Source organism: Aegilops tauschii, chromosome 6 (genome assembly GCF_002575655.3).
Source record: "Aegilops tauschii subsp. strangulata cultivar AL8/78 chromosome 6, Aet v6.0, whole genome shotgun sequence".
Classification (NCBI taxonomy): Eukaryota; Viridiplantae; Streptophyta; class Magnoliopsida; order Poales; family Poaceae; genus Aegilops; species Aegilops tauschii.
Genome location: NC_053040.3, coordinates 320,127,601 through 320,148,076, shown reverse-complemented (window position 1 = coordinate 320,148,076; position 20,476 = coordinate 320,127,601). Strand labels below are relative to the sequence as shown.

General features: G+C 46.6%; 3 protein-coding genes across 3 annotated transcripts; 1 reads left to right on the top strand and 2 right to left on the bottom strand.

Annotated features, from left to right (window-relative positions):
* Nucleotides 1–1,902: 1,902 nt before the first annotated feature.
* Nucleotides 1,903–8,327, top strand: LOC109745475 (pentatricopeptide repeat-containing protein At1g33350). The gene is made up of 2 exons (XM_020304597.4): nucleotides 1,903–4,533; nucleotides 7,706–8,327. Exon 1 carries the CDS (start codon nucleotides 2,614–2,616, stop codon nucleotides 4,192–4,194), a length of 1,581 nt encoding a protein of 526 aa, XP_020160186.1. The 5' UTR covers nucleotides 1,903–2,613; the 3' UTR covers nucleotides 4,195–4,533; nucleotides 7,706–8,327.
* Nucleotides 8,328–10,361: 2,034 nt separating this feature from the next.
* Nucleotides 10,362–12,147, bottom strand: LOC109745476 (ammonium transporter 1 member 2). The gene has a single exon (XM_020304598.4). It carries the CDS (start codon nucleotides 12,065–12,067, stop codon nucleotides 10,556–10,558), a length of 1,512 nt encoding a protein of 503 aa, XP_020160187.1. The 5' UTR covers nucleotides 12,068–12,147; the 3' UTR covers nucleotides 10,362–10,555.
* Nucleotides 12,148–13,138: 991 nt separating this feature from the next.
* LOC109745474 (uncharacterized) lies at nucleotides 13,139–13,708 on the bottom strand. Its single transcript, XM_020304596.1, has one exon. The coding sequence runs from the start codon at nucleotides 13,706–13,708 to the stop codon at nucleotides 13,139–13,141; it is 570 nt and encodes a 189-aa protein (XP_020160185.1).
* Nucleotides 13,709–20,476: the final 6,768 nt, after the last annotated feature.

Here is a 20,476-nt window from a genome sequence, read left to right as displayed (position 1 = left end):
TTTCCTCTTCGGGGATAATACCAACGCAGATATAAGCAATCACCACCCCTCCCTATCCCTTCAACCTATATATACTAGAGGATTTTGGCCTTTGAAGATACAAGTTTTGGAGCCTACTCTAGTTCTCTAGTTCTAGTTGATCTAATTAGAACTAGACCTAATCATCTCTTGTCCTTGTAATTAGAAGCCCAGTGTGGTTCTAATCTTCTTACTCTAATTCTCCGGCAACGATTAGCTCTTGACGGCGAAGCGCTGTCGGATCGTGAATACCTTACACTTGCAAACTGTGGAGAGGCCGTGCTTTCAGTCTTCCGTTCAAGGGATCGTTTCATTAACGGTTCGAGGGACTTCAAGTACGATCTACACCGACTCGTCTTCTTCCGCTGCAACTCGGAGTTGGTAACGATCCGATCTGAACCATCATTACATTTTCGTAGTGTTTCTGGTGTATTGTAGGACGTTTTTGTGTGTTTTCTAATACATTTCCCAACAACAACACCTTAATCCTCACCATTAATCCTTTGCATCTGACGATTCAAATTCACCCGATGATGTACTCCCTCCAATCGCCAAACGAGGACGTACAATCCTCAGTGCGGCCATTAAGGAGAGAATCACATCCAGATTGGTAATTAGCATCTATTTAATACTCAATGATTAAGGAAAGAATCCCATGAAGATTGGTAATTATCATCCATTTAATACTTGCCAATTAAGGAGAGAATCGTATGTAGACTCATAATTAGCATCAATTTAATACTCGACGATTAAGGAGAATCGAATGTAGATTAGTAATTAGCACCAATTTTGACTTTCATAGATATTGATTTCATGCAAAACCAAAAACATGCATAAACAGAAATGCATACTAAACAAATATGTTAGTACAGAAAGTTAATATAAATTGGTATAAAAAGTATATAAAAGTCATAATATAATAGCATGGGACGATAAAAAATTATATATACATTTTGATATGTATTAGTTTCCAACGGTCGGATTTAAAGCAGCCGGTAAATTTACTTGAGCAACAAGTAAAGTTGACTCTCAGTTCGAAAGATTTCTCTCATAGCACAAAATATCATCGTCTCTCGCTGACAAGTAAATGTGTTGAAGCATAAAAGGATTTCTCTCAACTCTCATAGGACATGTTTCGGTTAAGCATCAAAATAGACATAAGTCTAGAAATACTTATACCCCTCTTAATAGTATGGTGGTCCTACGACTCAAGGAAGAAAATGAAATGGTGAAACAAAAGCCACGTCTTCACCTTGTCATCATACTTCACGGTTGTAGTCATTTCTTTTCAGACACCTCACGCACCAATTGCTTTACGTTTGCAATCTTTTTAGATGCCTTCTCCGACACGCAATCTTCTCATAATCAAACTCTTCAAAATCTTTTAACCTTCTCTGCATCGCAGAAGACTTTCATCGAAGTTTATAGTAAACTTCTCAGAAGATTATAGGAATCTTCTCGATACTCTAGGAACTATTTCCCTTTGTGTGCACTAGCAAACAAACCAGTTCCTCACATGTTTCTGACAACAACCTCCAAAAACAAAGGGCAAGGAATTGCACAAACAAGCACCTAGGATCATCCTGGTGATGCCTAACACACTCTTCTAATTTACACAGATTTTATAGTTTTTTACCATCGCATATGCTTTTGTTAACATGGATGGCTTGCTACACCGTTTTCTTTTTGAACGGAATGGAAGGTTTTCTACATTGACCACGTAGCAGATTTAGTAGTAGCTGGCTCGGTCCATGGAGATGCTTCAAGGGTGCATCGAGCAACGACGCGTTTAAACAACCTTATGGTCCTCTGCGCCCACGTGACGTGTGAAAGCCTAGGCTTCTGCATCCCACGTGAATAACCTGAGCGGTCTGATTCCCGTAGATCATAGGGCTAACAAGGCGGCTGATTTTTCACGGTTATCAACTGGATGATGCCTATCAGACGCCTATTTTCGTTCATGACTATAAGTTAGTTTTCCTTTGTTTTTTTGATGTGTGATTATTCTTTCTTTTTTCTTCATGTTTATTTTTCTTTTCCTTTTTTCTATATTTCAGATTTGTTCTTTAGTACACACTGAACTTTTTTAGTATATGGTGAACATTTTTTAAGCATACACTAAACTTTTTTTTATATACGATGAACTATTTTTTATACATTGAACATTTTTTAGTATATGATTAAACTTTTTAATTATACAATGAGCATTTTCTAAAAACGCACTTAACATTTTTAATATGCCGTGAAATTTTATGTATGCACTGAACCTTTTTATATAAACACATACTCAAAAAAGTTCTGAAATACTTTCTCTAATTTTTCAATTGGTTTTAAAATATTTAGCTCCATACAAAACAACAGTCAGTTTTGTTTGGAGAAAAACGGACTAATAAAAAACTAAAGAGACAGAAAAACGTTGGCGCCACTGTGGGCCGGCCCATATACCCAGACTTTCAGGCGTAGCCTCGCCTGTTTGACGCCCATAGGCGTCATACAGGAGGTCTCGTCGTAGGCGAAACACATCTCCTGTCTGTGTAAAACTCACACACAGCACAGACCGAAAAAAAAGAAGTCCCGCGCGGCGCCACCGCGACGATGCTTCCGGCACCTCCTCCGTTCTCCCACAGCGAGTTCGTCGGCGTTCTCTCCCGCTGCGCCACCCTCGCTCACCTGAAGCAGCTCCATGCCCACTCCGTCGTCACCGCCCGCGCCGCCACGCAGCCCACCACCTTCCACCTCCTCCGTTTCGCATCCCTCCGCCTCTCCTGCCTCCCCTACGCCCGCCGCCTCTTCGACTCCACGCCCTATCCCAATGTCTTCCTCTACTCCGCCATGCTCTCCGCCTACGCCGCCGCGTCCCCCGCGCAGGCGTACGCCCGGGACGCCCTCGCCCTCTTCCTCCGTATGCTCCGCCGCGGCCGCTCCGCGCCCAACCAGTTCGTCTACCCGCTGGTCCTCCGCGCCGCCTGCGTCGTCGGCATCCAGCTGGTTAGGTCGATCCATTCCCACGCCTACAAGAGCGGGTTCCACGCGCATGATGTTGTAAGGACTTCGCTGCTTGATGGGTACTCGAGGTATGGCTTGATGCTGGACGCACGAAAGCTGTTTGATGGTTTGACCGAGAGGAATGTGGTCTCCTGGACCGCGCTACTGTCCGGCTACACAAGGGCCGGGAAGGTCGGAGACGCGATTGTTCTGTTTGAACGGATGCCCGAGAGGGATGTGGCTGCGTGGAATGCGATGATCGCTGGCTGCACGCAGAATGGGTTGTTTCTGGAGGCTCTGGGGATTTGTAGCAGGATGGTGGAAGAGGGGTTCTGGCCGAATGGGACCACAGTTGCTTGTCTGCTGTCTGCATGTGGGCACCTTGGGATGCTGAAAATCGGTAAGGTGATCCATGGTTATGCGTGGAGGAGCTGTGTTGGTTTTGGCTCGTCTGTTGTGAATGGGTTGATTGATATGTATGGCAAATGCGGGACTTTGAAGGCGGCGAGGTGGATGTTTGATGAGTTTTCCGACAAGAGTCTGACCACATGGAATTGTCTGATTAATTGCCTTGCACTACATGGGCACAGCAAGAGTGCAATTGCTGTCTTCGGTGAGATGAGGGACTCAGGAATTGAACCGGATGAGGTTACATTTGTGGGATTGTTAAATGCGTGCACCCATGGTGGATTTGTCGATGAAGGGCTTATGTACTTTGAACTCATGTGCGATGAGCTGAGAATTGAGCCAGAGATTGAGCATTATGGGTGCATCATTGACCTTCTTGGTCGAGCAGCACGATTTGAAGATGTAATGAATGTTATCAAAGATATGAAAGTCCAACCAGATGAGGTCATTTGGGGGTCACTTCTCAATGCCTGTAGGATACACAGACAGCTAGAGCTTGCTGAGTTTGCTATAAGAAAATTACTGCAGTTGAATCCAAACAATGTTAATTATGTTGTGATGCTGGCAAACTTATACAGTGAAGGTGGATCCTGGGAACAGGTTATGAAGGTACGGAAGCTGATGCAGGAGGATATGGGCAAGAAAGTGCCTGGTTGTAGTTGGATCGAGGTGGATCGCAAGACACACATGTTTTACTCTGGTGACGATACTCATCCTGTATCAGAGGATATCTGTAACACTCTTGTGGAATTAGTGGCCTCAATGGAAATGTGCCTGGATTAATTTCTTATAGACGCAACAGGAGTTCTGCCTGTATAGTATTATGAGAAGTAGACATTACAGGCTGAAGCCTAAATAGAAGAAAAGCCCATGAGGATTGATTTGGATAGATTGATAGTTTTAGTTTGAAAGTCGGAAACTTCTATTCCGTAAGTGAAGTGGGGTAAATTGAAATTTTTGACCTAGGCTGATTAGGAGTTATGTTGGATGTACGCATGAAGGTGTTCCCTCGAACCCCACTATCAAGTTACTCCATGCCAGAGGTAGTACTTGTGCCAGTACTGTACTGTACTTCTGTAGGGACTGATGCGTTACTATTTCATAGCGCACTTGGTGCATAAGGTATGCATGTATTTTCATGTCATTCATATTGATTATTTAAATTATGAATGACCTTATATATTTATGTTAATCTTATTAATTGGTGTCGGTTTAATAATCAGTAGTGCTGCTAGCAGTCCCGCATTCAGTCCCACGTGTAGCTTCCCTATCTTTTGTCTTCACTGCTGTTCCGTTGATTAGATCGATGTTCTGTGTTTCCATTGGTTAGCGACTATTGCCTGACAATCTGATATGCCATTTTGCATTGTGACTGGTGGAAGGTAGCGTACTACCTAGTTAGGGATGAAAATGGAGCGAAAACTTTCCGTTTTTTCAGAGGAAAAATGGAAACGGACAGGAAATATGAAAATGGAAATTTGCAAAACGGAAATGGAAATGGAATTTTTTATGTGGAAATGGAAACAAAAACAGAATGGCGTTTTCCGGTGGAACAGATGTGGAAATGGAACTTACTGTTTCCGTGAATATGGACTTTCTGTTTTCAATATTGGCCTATAGCTGCTTTGTAGCACAACCACCAAACAACACACAATGACACGATGAGCAGAATCGATCATTTAGGCCCAACTTTAATATCACACACGTACTCAACTAGATCCTATACGCAATTGTCCAGTACTACTACAATACTATGCTAAGTTGCTAACATAATCATATTATTTTGTAGCCATGTTAACAATTCATTAAATTTGTTTCTGTGTATTTCTCTATGATTCATGGCGTTTTTAAGTTCCGCTCACGCCCACTTTTGTTTCCCTGTCCGCTCTGTATTCACTCTGTGTCTGTTTTCGTTATCTCTTTCCGTATTCATTTTTGGGGTTTCTGTATTCGTTTCCGCATCTGCAAAAAAATATGGAAACAAATGTGGCAGCACCCAGTTCTGTCCGTTTCAGCTCCATTTTCATCCCATCTAGTATCTATCAATAGTAACATGTCAAACAAAAATTGACCGCTTCTATGGTGTTGAAACTTGTCCTCGATAGAATACTCACTCATTTTCCCCTCTTTCTTGGTTTGCCACTTTATTAATATGCATATCATCTTACTTCATATAACCTACACTGTGATGTTCGATTTGCTTGTTCTCCAAACTTTTCTAGGATGATGACTCAGTTGATTTAGTGAAAACAGGATTGACTATAGGATCTCATGAGAATGTTTGGGTTAGTGCAACTGTTCAAGCAAGCCGCACATTTATAATCAGTCACCTAACCCTTTCTAAAGCATTGGTGGTTTTGGAAATATACTGCAAAAAAGTGATTGCATGCTGAGTATATCACATATGACTGTTCTCAAAGCATGGTTTCATTGTGTATCGGCAAAACTTTTCAAAACATGGCAGACGGAAAAGATCACAACTAGTCTGGTTTGCGATGGCTTAAGTGAAATTTGCTTTTCTCTCGGTTCCAGCTACCGTCATGTCTATGACTACTTCAGCAACTTTGTCTGTTCTATCTTTTTCTTTTATTTAGAGCAATGCAAAGGAAGATATATCATTGAAATAAAATGGTAACTCTGTCTGCTTGCAGGGCTGCACCTCAGATTTAGGGTACCTTTCCTAAAACTAACAGTAAGCCTTCCAACTAATTGTTTGCATGTAGTTTAATGACTTCAAAGTTTACAAAGTACTTATTGAGCAATTACTTCCACAAGTAAGACGAGATCCTAAGCAAAGGAAAATGAAAATCCAGTTTGGTACAGTTGTAAAAATGTGTTTGGTTAACCCTATTATTCTCAATCCTTGAGAAATATTAACGCTAAACAAAATACATTTCAATCTAGAAAGGCTAATAGATGAGGAGAAACACTGTTGCATTATTTTGGATAGGAAAAGTGAAGTGTTGAAGATATATTACTGTTAATTGGAGGGTCTAGTTAAAATATACACTTGTGTGTTTTCTAATTATATATGAGAACTCCGTTTTGTTTTGATAGGATATGTTGGATTTATACATTTATATAGTAGTACAAATGACTGAATCAAACTATAAAATTGTTGCTAAATTACTGGAAGCAATCAACTTTGCTGCATGCATTTTAATGCAGCAATAGCAAAGACCATGCTTGGAAGTTGGAACTATCCTTTGCTGATAGGTTAGCTTTGTAAAATATTCATGCAAACTTATGAAGTCCAGATAAAAAAATATGAGTTGGCAAAATCAGTTCAATCAAATGCAGAACTGTTACCCTTTGTGGAACCTTGCAATTGGCTGGGAAGCAAAATATCTTGTACCACCTATTGATCAACTTTATTATCACAGCCTAAAGCCTCTATTGTTCTGTAACTGCTACTGTTATTTACTAGTACCAATTTGTTAGATGCATGTTTTTCTTTTATCCAAAAAGTTTATTTACTCAGTCAAATTGCTGGTTGCCACCATTTTTACTTTCGTCAAGTTGATATTATTAGTAGTCGGCCATAGTAAGTTTCTGGTTTGTGGGCGGATTTTAAACATCTATGCTGGATGATTTTCAAAACCAACATCACCGTGCATAATGCTCCTGTCTCCTGCCATTGTTGGCCAGTTCTTTTGCTGGCTTTTCTTGGCTTCCAGGATAAGCTGCCCCCCTACCCAACTTATTCCAGACGCCCAACCAAATTTATTTTTTTAGAAGCCTACTAGTCAAGTCTTAACTACTAGGGTTCTAAAAGAAAAAAATTGGTTGGGCTTCTAGAATAAGCTGGGTAGGGGGCAGCTTACTCCAGCTTATTCTAGAAGCTAGCAAAAGGACGATAGAAGCTAAAGATGGAGTGTAGAACAAATGGCAGAAGTTGTCTATACATTTCCATGCATGTATTTCAGCAGGTAATTCCATATTTAATCATTTTGTGGAGTTCTCTTAAACGGTTTTATCGGTTTCATGTAATCTGCAGTTTGAACCTATTAAGAAGCATTAATTTAGCTGCTGGAGTAGCCAGTTGGGATGACAGATATATGCGGGAAGTTGGAATCTGTTGCACATCACTGGCCTGAAAAGGCCATTATTTACTTGGATGAGAATTGTGGCGCCCTGGCCCTAACAATATGCTCTGTGCAGCAGTATGACTACATATTTTGCGATAATAGATTTTGCTCTTTCTTAGCTTAGCTGGGTTCTCTTTTCTTATTTGATTTATCGTAAATTGAGGTATTCTCGTCCTCTCATCATGTCTCCACAACTTGGTGAAAAGGTGATTCTTTCAAGGGAAAAGAAGACCCAAGTTAGCAGATGCGTGTAGCTTCCATATCTTCCTGCTCAGAATGTGTCAAATGGCAGGATCGGAGGAGGACATGGGGAAATGAGCACCGAACATTGCCGTTGCGATCTAGACAGAAGAAATGGATGTCGAAAAGGATGGTGCAGATTATAGAACAAACATGCAAGGTACAATGCAGTGCACCAACAGCGCGAGACGGGGAATAAAAGCGCTCCTTTACACTCGACCAGAGAATCATTCCAGCGATGCTTCGCCATGTAAACTGTGAACCGTATGTTTCACCATGATATGATCAATCCAAAAGCAGATAAAATCTTCGATCCTTTCCTGTTGGCTAATGCCTGTAGCCGGCGAGAACTGACAAGTGCAGTTATCTCCTGGCAATTAGCAAGACTCCTGAATTATAATCTAGTTTTAGTGATCCATTCTATGTAGGAACAGGAAGGATTACACAATCCAAGTTCTGCTGTAAGCACAAAATAAAGAAAAGTGCATAGCAGCGAACAAGGGACGGCGTAAAGATTGTGCATGATGTGGTGTGGACTTGTGGAGTCGAAACCCAAAAGCTGGCATCATGGGCCTGTTTGGTTTGTGACTAACTTTGCCACATTATTTTTGTCACACTTGTCTAACTTGAGATTCTTAGCCACACTTTGGCTTGCTTTAGGGAATCTTGCTACATTTTTTGTGTGAATGTTATGTGGGACATATTGCTCATAAAATAATCCAAAAATGATATACCTACAAATAGCCTACGTAAAACTTACAACTCAACTAATAATCCCCTTGAATCTAATGGGGTGGGGCCTGGGACATTTTTTCTTCCAATTAAATTATGCCAAGTCAGCTTTGTTTCCTAGTCGATACGTAAACTCATGTAAATCTACGTGGGTGTAGCAAAGCTCAAATAATACTTGCCCTAGGTGTGGCTAGAACCAAACAGACAAACACACACCTAACTTGGAACTTGTCTAATTTGAGGTGTGGCAAAGTGTGGCAAGATGTGAATAGGAACCAAACAACCCCTATGGTACCAAGTTTTCCACTCAACAGTAGAGTACAATGGAGTAACGGAGGGAGAATTCCATACCATATCCATCGTCGGAACCATGATAATCTAACACCTTTTTTGCGGGGAATCTAACACATGTCATACTCTTTTTTAAGCCACTTTCATGGCTAGGGATAAACATGATAAGCAAGACTAAAAACATCATAAGCAAATGTTCTTCGAGACGACAAAGGGGGGTTTATTGCTCTATCTAACAACGACTTGAGCATGTTGGCGATGCATCAATGGCAGAGGCCTATGTACTCACGAATGGACTACTTCCGATTGTGGAATCGGACTACATGGATCATGGAAGTGATCAACACGATGCAGGAGGGGGGGGGGGGGGGGGCTTCACAGCCTCGGGAGCGGCCACCATGGTGCAGATTGTATCATCCTCTCTTCAGGACATGCTTTGGTTTCATTCCTTCACTGTGTAACAGAGGCAAATGTTGTCTCTCATAAACTAAGGGGTTGTTTGGTTTCCAGCCACATATTGCCACACATCACCTTACGCAAGTTTGACCAAGTTACGTGGGTGTTTGGTTCTAGCCACACCTAAGACAAGAATTTTTTTTATGAGCAATGAACCCCACATGTTATAGACACAAAAAAGTGTGGCAAGATTCCCTTAGGCAAGCCAAAGTGTGGCTAATAATTTGAGCAACTCAAGTTAGGCAAGTGTGGCAAGTGTGGCAAAAATAATGTGGCAACATAAGGCAAACATAGTCACAATCCAAATAGCCCCTAACTCCGCTAGCGGTCTCGACACCAACATCTCTGTAGTTAGAGGAGTCGCCGACATCTCTTGTAAAGTGCCTGGTGGATGATGTAACTTCTTCTTTTTATTTGCGAGAAAGGTAGATGATGTAATTGTTCTTTAATCTGACAAAGTTACCCAAGTTTCAAAGAAAAAAAGATAAGCAACACACGAATTCCCTTATGCGGCAAAAGAGAATCTTCGTTTGAGCTTTCAACTCTAACATTTTTCGGTTTTGCTATTTTTGATATACCTGAAAAGAATTCTAGCTTCGGTCACCTTCTTCCTTCCTTCCTTCTTGCACGTCAGACCTTGTCGGAGAAGAGAGTCCCACTATCTATCTTAGGGGTGGGGTGCGGGGGATCGTCGGAGTAGTGGGATGGTCGGGGCGGTGGCCAGCAACCGCGGTGGGGGGAGGTTGAGGGGAGGGCGGGGCGACGAGGTGGTGCGCGGTAGCACCCGCCGGCCGCGGGTGGTGGAGGCCGGCAGTTAAGACGGGGCAAGCTGGGGGGCTGCGGGACGAAGAATAGAGGAGGGAGGTTGAAGATGAGCAGTAGGATTTGTTTTGGGCCGTTCGATTAAGATCTAGGGTTCCTATGATAAGTGATTGATGGATGAAAAAAATTCAGGTACCTGATCGTATAGTCGATCCCAACAATTTCTGAACTCCATTTCTTTCACAAAAGTGAAGCATCGGGCATCACATTGTTGAGGGGAAACCACGTTGAGATTTGCCACTACCATCGAGCTTCGCATGTCTCATTCTCATTGTCCTTTCGTTCCACACACGCGCGCATAGCTTATACACACAGAAAAAATAGGGGACTACTTCCTCCCGTGGATCTTATTTATATAATCACGTAGTAGTACTCACGTAGCATCAAACGTTGAGGAGTTCGAGACCCAACCCAACACAAAAAGGGGAAACATACCGAGGCGTTGCACTTGCACGCATGTCATTTGTGCGTGTGTATGAAATATGTGTATCCGTTATTACAGTATATATAAATCACTAGACCGAGCTGCTCGGGGACGTGGCGTCGGCCGCGACCTGCGAGGTCTGCGCTGACTTGAGCATGAACCCTCCGACGCTGCCTCCGGCGCCGCGGCCCGGCCTGCTGCTGGAGTCCTCGTCGGTGTAGGCGTACGCGAAGCCGCCGTGCCGCGTCTGGTCCATGCCGGCCATCTCGTCCTCGGCGGAGATGCGCAGCAGCCCCAGCTTGTTGAGCGCCAGGAACAGCGGGCCCATGGTGCAGCTCACCCACGCCGCGATCACCAGGATCAGCACCACGTGCGCGCCCAGCAGCCGCCCCCCGCCGCCCATGAACAGCCCGTACGGCCGCCCCGGCGCGCCGTAGATCTGCTCCACGTACTCCCTGCGCGCGAACAGCGCCGTGAAGATGACGCCCCACGCGCCGCACCCGCCGTGTAGCTGCGCCGCCTCCAGCGGGTCGTCGAACTTGAACCTCGCGGCCAGCTTGTTCAGCCCGATGAGCACCCACGCCGACACGAACCCGCAGATGATCGCCGCCCACGGGTCCACCACGGAGCACCCCGCGGTGATCGCCGCGAAGCCGCCCAGGAGGCCGTTGCAGACGTCCAGCACGTTCCAGTGCCCCGTCTGGAGCCGCTTCCCGAACAGCGTCGTCAGCGCCGCCGTGCTGCCGGCGAGGGTGGTCGTCACGGCCGCGCGCCCTACCGCCGACCACTGCCCGTGGATGCTGCCGGGCGGGCCGTAGGACTTGAGGATGGTGAGGAACGAGCCGGGGTTAAACCCGTACCACCCAAACCACAGCAAGAAGGTGCCCAGCACGACGAGCGACGCGCTGTGCCCGCGCAGCGCCACCGCTCGCCCGGCGTGGTCGAACCGCCCAATGCGGGGGCCCTCGATGAGCGCGCCCCAGAGCCCGGCCACGCCGCCGACCATGTGCACAACCCCGGACCCGGCGAAGTCGATGACGCCGGAGTTGAAGAGCAACGGCCCCGACGTCCGGGAGGCGGAGGCCCAGCCGTCGGCGGACCAGATCCAGTGGGACACCACGGGGTAGACGAAGCCGGTGAGGAAGGCCGAGTAGATGAGGTAGGCCACGAACTGCGTCCGCTCCGCGATGGAGCCGGAGGTTATCCCGGCCGCGGCGATGGCGAAGGCCCACTGGAAGAGGAAGAAGCTGTAGTCGAAGCCGACCTGGGGAACGTCGCGGAGGCCGAAGAAGTGCTTCCCGATGAAGCCGTTGGAGGGCGTACCGAAGGCGAAGGCGAAGCCGAAGAGGTAGTAGAAGAGCGCGCCGGCGGCGGCGTCGAGCACGTTGGTGAGCATGATGTTCATGGTGTTCTTGGCCCGGACGGACCCGGCGCACAGCATGGCGAAGCCGAGCTGCATGGCGAACACCAGGTAGGCGGAGAAGAGCAGGTACGTGGAGTCGATCGCCGTGGTGTTGTCGGCGAACTGGTTGCACAGGTAGTCCGTCGCGTTCGCCGCCGCCGTGCCCAGCAGCGGCGCCAGGCTCGCCGCGCACGTCGACATCTTCGGCCGCCTTGCTTCCCTTGTCTTATCGAATACTCTGCTGCTCAGGGAGCAATGGCAGGTGCAGAGTCTGAGAGGCGCGGCGCGAGATGGAGGTGCAAACGGAGCGGCCGGATTTATAGGCGAGACGGCAGCAGCGCCGGTAGCCGACCCGTTCAGATTCCGCTGGGACCTACCTGCCAGTGAATATTCATTCCTACGAGCTTGACGTGTGGGACACCCCTGTGGTTGCTTGTTGCTCTTCTGCTCCTGGTGGTTGATGAAACATGAAATTGATGGAATCCGAACTTGAATAAAGTACGGAACTGAGTAGCGATTTGGTGTGTGATATTGATCCGTATAGCAATTGTGTTTGTTCATTTTATTCAACAAATGGAAAACCCGGAGCTTGTATCAGACTTGCTTCTCCATTTTGTGTCGCTTTTGTATGTCAGATCCTTGGTGCTGTTCAGTTGATACGTGCTTATTCTCAGTCGGTGCACCGGTGAACCCCTGATCTTCCCTGATCTGCCGTCGTCGGCGTATTGAACCGCAAATGTGCATGTGGGCGTCAATACGATTTTTTTTAGATTCTCTTACTAACCATATCATAATAGCTTAGAAACTTTCCGGTCAAATAGGGTGCCACAATTATCAGGCATCCGCGTCGGGCTTCCCCACCAGCGATCAACCCCGATTTGTTTAGGCAGCAGCTCAGCTGAGAGACCGTGTGATATGCAAACGCAGCCATGGTTGTTGAGTATAAGGATTATTAGAGCATCTCCAACAGCCGCCGAACACGCGGCGCGCTAAAAAGTACTTTGCAGCGCGTTCATTGTCTGAAAAAACGCGGCGGACAGCGCTCGCTTCAGTAGCCGCGCTAAAATTTAGCGCGCGCGTCGCTCCAGAGGCCGCGCTAAAATACAGCGCGCGCAAACAATACATATTTCTTAAAACGATAAAATGATGCATATTTCATAGATAATAAAAACGATACATAGATACTTTACATAGTTCATAGCATAGATCGATAAACAATACATAGATAGATAAAACTACAGTGCAACTACATACTACGATGAAAAAGGTACCCTACTTCGAGTCGTCCTCGTCCTCATCCGGACTGGTGTTGTCCGAGGTATCGATCCACATGTCCTCCCAACGAGGATCATTATTCCCAAAGATCGACACCCCACCTGCCTCAACGATATCGCACTGCGATATCGCCAGGGCCTTCTGTCGACGCCTGTCCAACCGCTCCGCGCGGCACTTTGCCGTCCTTTCCGCCCAGAAGGTGTGCTCCGTCGCGACGTCCTCCGGGTGGCGCCGGCGCCACTCCGCCATGGCTCGCTCGTCCTCCTCGGCGACGAGGAGGCGGCGCTGTCGCCGACGGTGCTCCGCACGGTCTTGGTCCGTGATAAGACGAGGCGGAGGGGCGACGGACTGCGCCTGCTCGCGCATGTAGACGTCGCGGAAGTTCATCTGCGACGGAGGCCTCTCTAGGCGCCACGCCGCGTCGTACGCGTGGGCGGCCTCGTGCGCGGTCCCGAACATGCCGAGGCCGAGCCGGATGTCGCCGGACCGGATCTCGGCGTAGTAGGTGCTGCTGGGGCGCTCGCGGACGCCGCGGTAGCCAGACGATTCACGGCGGCGCGGCGGCATGGTGGTGGCAGGGGCGAGGAAGTGTTGAGTAAATAGGCAAATTTTCAACTAATTTAATCCATAGATAAATCACTAGCATGGCATTGACTAAATTAACGACATACTGATACTGATATAAGCAAGCACGTACTACGCAAACAGTAGACACATCTACACATACTGCTAGTACTGCTAATACGAAAGTAAACAGGAGCGGGATAAACATGTTATACCCTCCAGTAGGCCATGCAGAAGCAGCGGCGGCGGTAGCGGCAGCAGAGGCGTCCTCGGCGGCCTTCTTGTCGGCCTCGAGCTTCTCGGCGGCGGCACGTTCGGCGTCTGTGGACATGGTGATGATGAAGGCGACGCGGACGTAGAGGAAGTAGTGGATCGGAGGCAAGCAGTCGCGTGGTCGCTTCCCAAAAACCTATTCGCCCCTCTCCCATACAGGAACCGGAGGGGCGGGGTTTCGGAGACCTGCTCTCCCGTCGACCGTGTACGTGGCGTACGGGATGGAGTCACCGGCGGCAGCAGCAGCAAAGGAACGACGGTGGGCGTGCGCGTGAGCAGATGTGATCTGTTCGTGGCGGCTAGGGTTAGGAGACACCGCACACTTATATAGGCGCAGCCGCCTGGAGAGACGTGGGCTCGACCCACGTCCGAGTCCGTGACAGCTCACGATCCGACGTCTCAAATCATGGCCCAGCTGTCAGAGAACTCTCCGTTAGTGACTGGCAAAAATAAGCGCGTAGGTGTGAGCTCGGCTTGGCTCAATGCCGCAACCCGCGGCGCGTCGTGATGAGGCGTGGCGAGGCGGCCGGCGGAGGAGGAGTGCGCGAGGGCCTCTTCTATTCTCAAGCTCCAATAGCATGTGAAAGAACATCCCTTATAAAGAGGTCCAACTCCTCTTCCACTTCCGGGGTGGGACTAAACTTCCCACCTCCACCTAGTGCCAATAAACCCACATGGGCCCTTAGAGATTTTCAGAAATTGCTATATGGGCCTTAAGCCCATTCCAAATTTCAGCAATCCCCCACCAGATCTCGAGGGCCCATTGTGTCCTCTGTTCCAATTACTGTTTCGATATACCAGTGTTTCAGTGAAGACCTGTTAAGGTTGAACTTCACCTAGAGCAAGCAGCTACACTCCTTCACAACTGAACAATGGACTATGCCTTGAATTATCAGTTTGGCGTAAAGAAGTTTCACCACATGTCTTACTAGTACTAGGCTGCCAAAGGCTGACCCCTCGGGTGGAGCATATAAGTCACACTCCTGGCCTATTCATGAGTTTACTAGAGATCACCCCAATCTCATAGACTGTGACTAGCAATCGGGCTCACATAGGTGTGTTCCTCCAAAGATTGCTCTGTAGGATAGCATCTTGCTTACATAAGCTTTGGAACACATTAAGACAGTAGTCATCCTACCATACAGTATCGAGAGTATTGCATCTCCAATGGAGTGGGTCAGTATAGTTACTCTCCTCCGTTCATCACTGGCTTGTTTTCCCAGGTCCTACTTCACGGGATCTCCTAAGGTGTTTGTTGGGTTGGCATAGATCGAGATTAGGATTTGTCACTCCGAGTACCGGAGAGGTATCTCTGGGCCCTCTCGGTAATGCACATCACTATAAGCCTTGTAAGCAATGTGACTAATGAGTTAGTTAAGGGATGATGCATTACGGAACGAGTAAAGAGACTTGCCGGTAACGATATTGAACTAGGTATGATGATACCGACGATCGAATCTCGGGCAAGTAACATACCGATGACAAAGGGAACAACGTATGTTGTTATGCGGTTTGACCGATAAAGATCTTCGTAGAATATGTAGGAGCCAATATGAGCATCCAGGTTCCGCTATTGGTTATTGACCGGAGATGTGTCTCGGTCATGTCTACATAGTTCTCGAACCCATAGGGTCCGCACGCTTAACGTTCGATGACGATATGTATTATGAGTTATGTGATTTGATGTACCGAAGGTAGTTCGGAGTCCCGGATGTGATCACGGACATGACAAGGAGTCTCGAAATGGTCGAGACATGAATATTGATATATTGGAAGGTTATGTTTGGACACCGGAATGGTTTCGGATGAGTTCGGGCATTTTCCGGAGTACCGGGGGGTTACCGGAACCCCCGGGGAGTTAATGGGCCTTCATGGGCCATGGTGGAAGAGAGGAGGAGGCGGCCAAGTGGTGGGGCGCGCCCCCCAAGCCAAATCCGAATTGGGGAGGGGGCCCGCCCCCCCTTTCCTTCTCTCCCTCTTCCCTTCCTTCCCCCTCCTAGTTGGACTAGGAAAGGGGGGAAACCTACTCCTAGTAGGAGTAGGAACCCCCCTTGGGGCGTGCCCTAGGAGGCCGGCCCTCCCCCTCCTCCACTCCTTTATATACGGGGGAGGGGGCACCCCATTGACACACAAGTTGATTTTAGCCGTGTGCAGTGCCCCCCTCCATAGATTTTCACCTCGGTCATATTGTCGTAGTGCTTAGGCGAAGCCCTGCGTTGGTAACTTCATCATCACCGTCACCACGCCGTCGTGCTGACGAAACTCTCCCTCGGCCTCAGCTGGATCTAGAGTTCGAGGGACGTCACCGAGCGAAACGTGTGCAGATCGCGGAGGTGCCGTGCGTTCGGTACTTAATCGATTGGATCGCGAAGACGTTCGACTACATCAACCGCGTTACTTAACGCTTCCGCTTTCGGTCTACGAGGGTACGTGGACACACTCTCCCCGCTTGTTGCTATGCTTCTCCTAGATAGATCTTGCATGATCGTAGGATTTTTTTGAAATAATACGTTCCCCAATAGTGGCATCCGAGCCAGGTCTATGCGTAGATGTTATATGCACGAGTAGAACACAAAGAGTTGTGGGCGATAATAGTCATACTGCTTACCAGCATGCCATACTTTGATTCGGCGGTATTGTTGGATGAAGCGGCCCAGATCGACATTACATGACCGCATTCATGAGACTGGTTCTACCACCGTGCTTTGCACACAGGTGGCTAGTGGGTGTCTGTTTCTCCAACTTTAGTTGAATCGAGTGTGACTACGCCCGGTCCTTGTTGAAGGTTAAAACAACACACTTGACGAAAAATCGTTGTGGTTTTGATGCGTAGGTAAGAACGGTTCTTGCTAAAGCCCGTAGTAGCCACGTAAAATTTGCAACAACAAAGTAGAGGACGTCAAACTTGCTTTTGCAGGGTATGCTGTGATGTGATATGGTCAAGACATGATGATATATAAATTGTTGTATGAGATGATCATGTTTTGTCATAGTTATCAGCAACTGGCAGGAGCCATATGGTTGTCGCTTTATTGTACGAAATGCAATCGCCATGTAATTGCTTTACTTTATCACTAAGCGGTAGCGATAGTCGTAGAAGCAATAGTTGGCGAGGCGACAACGATGCTTCAATGGAGATCAAGGTGTCAAGCCGGTGACGATGGTGATCATGACGGTGCTTTGGAGATGGAGATCAAAGGCACAAGATGATGATGGCCATATCATATCACTTATATTGATTGCATGTGATGTTTATCCTTTATGCATCTTATTTTGCTTAGTACGTCGGTAGCATTATAAGATGATCTCTCACTAAATTTCAAGGTACAAGTGCTCTCCCTGAGTATGCACCGTTGCGACAGTTCGTCGTGCCGAGACACCACGTGATGATCGGGTGTGATAAGCTCTACGTTCACATACAATGGGTGCAAGCCAGTTTTGCACACGTAGAATACTCGGGTTAAACTTGACGAGCCTAGCATATGTAGATATGGCCTCGGAACACTGAAACCGAAAGGTCGAGCACGAATCATATAGTAGATATGATCAACATAGTGATGTTCACCATTGAAAACTACTCCATCTCACGTGATAATCGGACATGGTTTAGTTGATACGGATCACGTGATCACTTAGATGATTAGAGGGATGTCTATCTAAGTGGGAGTTCTTAAGTAATATGATTAATTGAACTTTAATTTATCATGAACTTAGTCCTGATAGTATTTGCATAACTATGTTTTAGATCAATAGCTCGCGATGTAGCTCCCCGTTTACTTTTTTTATATGTTACTAGAGAAAAACTATGGTGAAATATGATAGTAGCAATGATGCGGACTAGGTCCATGATATGAGGACTATCCTCATTGCTGCAAAGAAGAATTATGTCCTTGATGCACCGCTAGGTGACGGACCTATTGCAGGAGCAGATTGAGACGTTATGAATGTTTGGCAAGCTCGGTATGATAACTACTTGATAGTTTAGTGCGCCATGCTTTACGGCTTAGAACCGGGACTTCAAAACCGTTTTGAACGCCACAGAGCATATAAGATGTTCCAAGTGCTGAAATTGGTATTTCAGACTCATGCCCGAGTCGAGAGGTATGAGACCTCTGACAAGTACTTTGCCTACAAGATGGAGGAGAATAGTTCAACCAGTGAGCATGTGCTCAGACTGTCTGAGTACTACAATCTCTTGAATCAAGTGGGAGTTAATCTTCTAGATAAAATAGTGATTGACAGAGTTCTCTAGTCACTATCACCAAGTTACTGGAACTTCGTGATGAACTATAATATGCAAGGGATGACGAAAACGATTCCCGAGCTCTTCGCGATGCTAAAATCGGCGAAGTTAGAAATCAAGAAAGAACATCAAGTGTTGATGGTTAAACAAAACCACTAGTTTCAAGAAAAGGGCAAAGGAGAAGAAAGGGAACTTCAAGAAGAACGGCAAGCAAGTTGCTACTCAAGTGAAGAATCCCAAAGCTAAACCTAAGCCTGAAACTGAGTGCTTCTACTGCAAAGGGAATAATCACTGGAAGCGGAACTGGCCCAAATACTTGGCGGATAAGAAGGATGGCAAAGTGATCAAAAGTATATATGATATACATGTTATTGATGTGTACTTTACTAGTATTCATACTAGCCCCTGGGTATTTGATACTGGTTCAGTTGCTATGATTAGTAACTTGAAACAGGAGTTACAAAATGAACAGAGACTAGTTGAGGGCAAGGTGACGATGTGTGTGGGAAGTGATTCCAAGGTTGATAAGATCACCATCGCACACTCCCTTTACCTTCGTGATTAGTATTGGAACTAAATAAATGTTATTTGGTGTTTGCGTTGAGCATAAATATGATCGGATCATGTTTATTGCGATACAGTTATTCATTGAAAGTCAGAGAATAATTGTTGTTCTGTTTACATGAATAAAACCTTCTATGGTCTTACATCCAATGTAAATGGTTTACTGAATCTCGATCACAGTGAAACACATAATATTGATGCCAAAAGATGCAAAGTTAATAATGATAGCGCAACTTATTTGTGGCACTGCCGTTTAGGTCATATTGGTGTAAAGCGCATGAAGAAACTCCATGCTGATGGGCTTTTGGAATCACTTGATTATGAATCACTTGATGCTTGCGAACCATGCCTCATGGGCAAGATGACTAAAACTCCGTTCTCCGGAACAATGGAGCGAGCCGCTGACTTATTGGAAATAATACATACTGAGGTGTGCGGTCCGATGAGTGTTGAGGCTCGCGGCGGGTATCATTATTTTTTTACCTTCACGGATGATTTAAGCAGATATAATTATATCTACTTAATGAAACACAAGTTTGAAACATTTGAAAAGTTCAAAGAAATTCAGAGTGAAGTTTAGAATCATCGTAACAAGAAAATAATGTTTCTACGATCTGATCGTGGAGGTGAATATTTGAGTTACGAGTTTGGTCTTCATTTGAAACAATGCGGAATAGTTTCGCAACTCACGCCACCCGAAACACCACAGCGTAATGGTGTGTCCGAACGTCATAACTGTCGGTGTCAAAACCGGCGGATCTCGGGTAGGGGGTCCCAAACTGTGCGTCTAAGGCGGATGGTAACATGAGGCGGGGGGCACAATGTTTACCCAGGTTCGGGCCCTCTCGATGGAGGTAATACCCTACTTTGTGCTTGATTGATCTTGATGATATGAGTATTACAAGAGTTGATCTACCACGAGATCGTAGAGGCTAAACCCTAGAAGCTAGCCTATGATTATGATTGTTGTTGTCCTACGGACTAAACCCTCCGGTTTATATAGACACCGGAGGGGGCTAGGGTTACACAGAGTCGGTTTACAAGGGAGGAGATCTACACATCCGAATTGCCAAGCTTGCCTTCCACGCAAAGGAGAGTCCCACCCGGACACGGGACGAAGTCTTCAATCTTGTATCTTCATAGTCCAACAGTCCGGCCAAAGTATATAGTCCGGCTGTCCGAGGACCCCCTAATCCAGGACTCCCTCAGTAGCCCCTGAACCAGGCTTCAATGACGATGAGTCCGGCGCGCAGATTGTCTTCGGCATTGCAAGGCGGGTTCCTCCTCCGAATACTCCATAAAAGATTTTGAACACAAGGATCGTGTCCGGCTCTGCAAAACAAATTCCACATACCACCGTAGAGAGTATAATATTTCACAAATCTAATCTGCCGACACATTTCATAACGTGACATCACGCCATGGCCCGGTCATTATTCGAATCCTTTTTCTCAACCTGCCACTGCACGTGTTGCGAGGCGGTTTTCTCGGCACGTCTTGTCGAAGCAGAGATCGTGTCCCCTTATCACGGGATTCTCATCAATACGGGTGTGGGTAACCCAACCGCGCCATTAATCACGGCGCTTGGGGAATAATCGAGTCTACCAGGCAAGTGGGGAGGCGCTGCTGCCTTTATAAGGGGATAAGAACTCCCTTTCGCACCCACGCTTTCCTCTTCCCGATCCATTCCC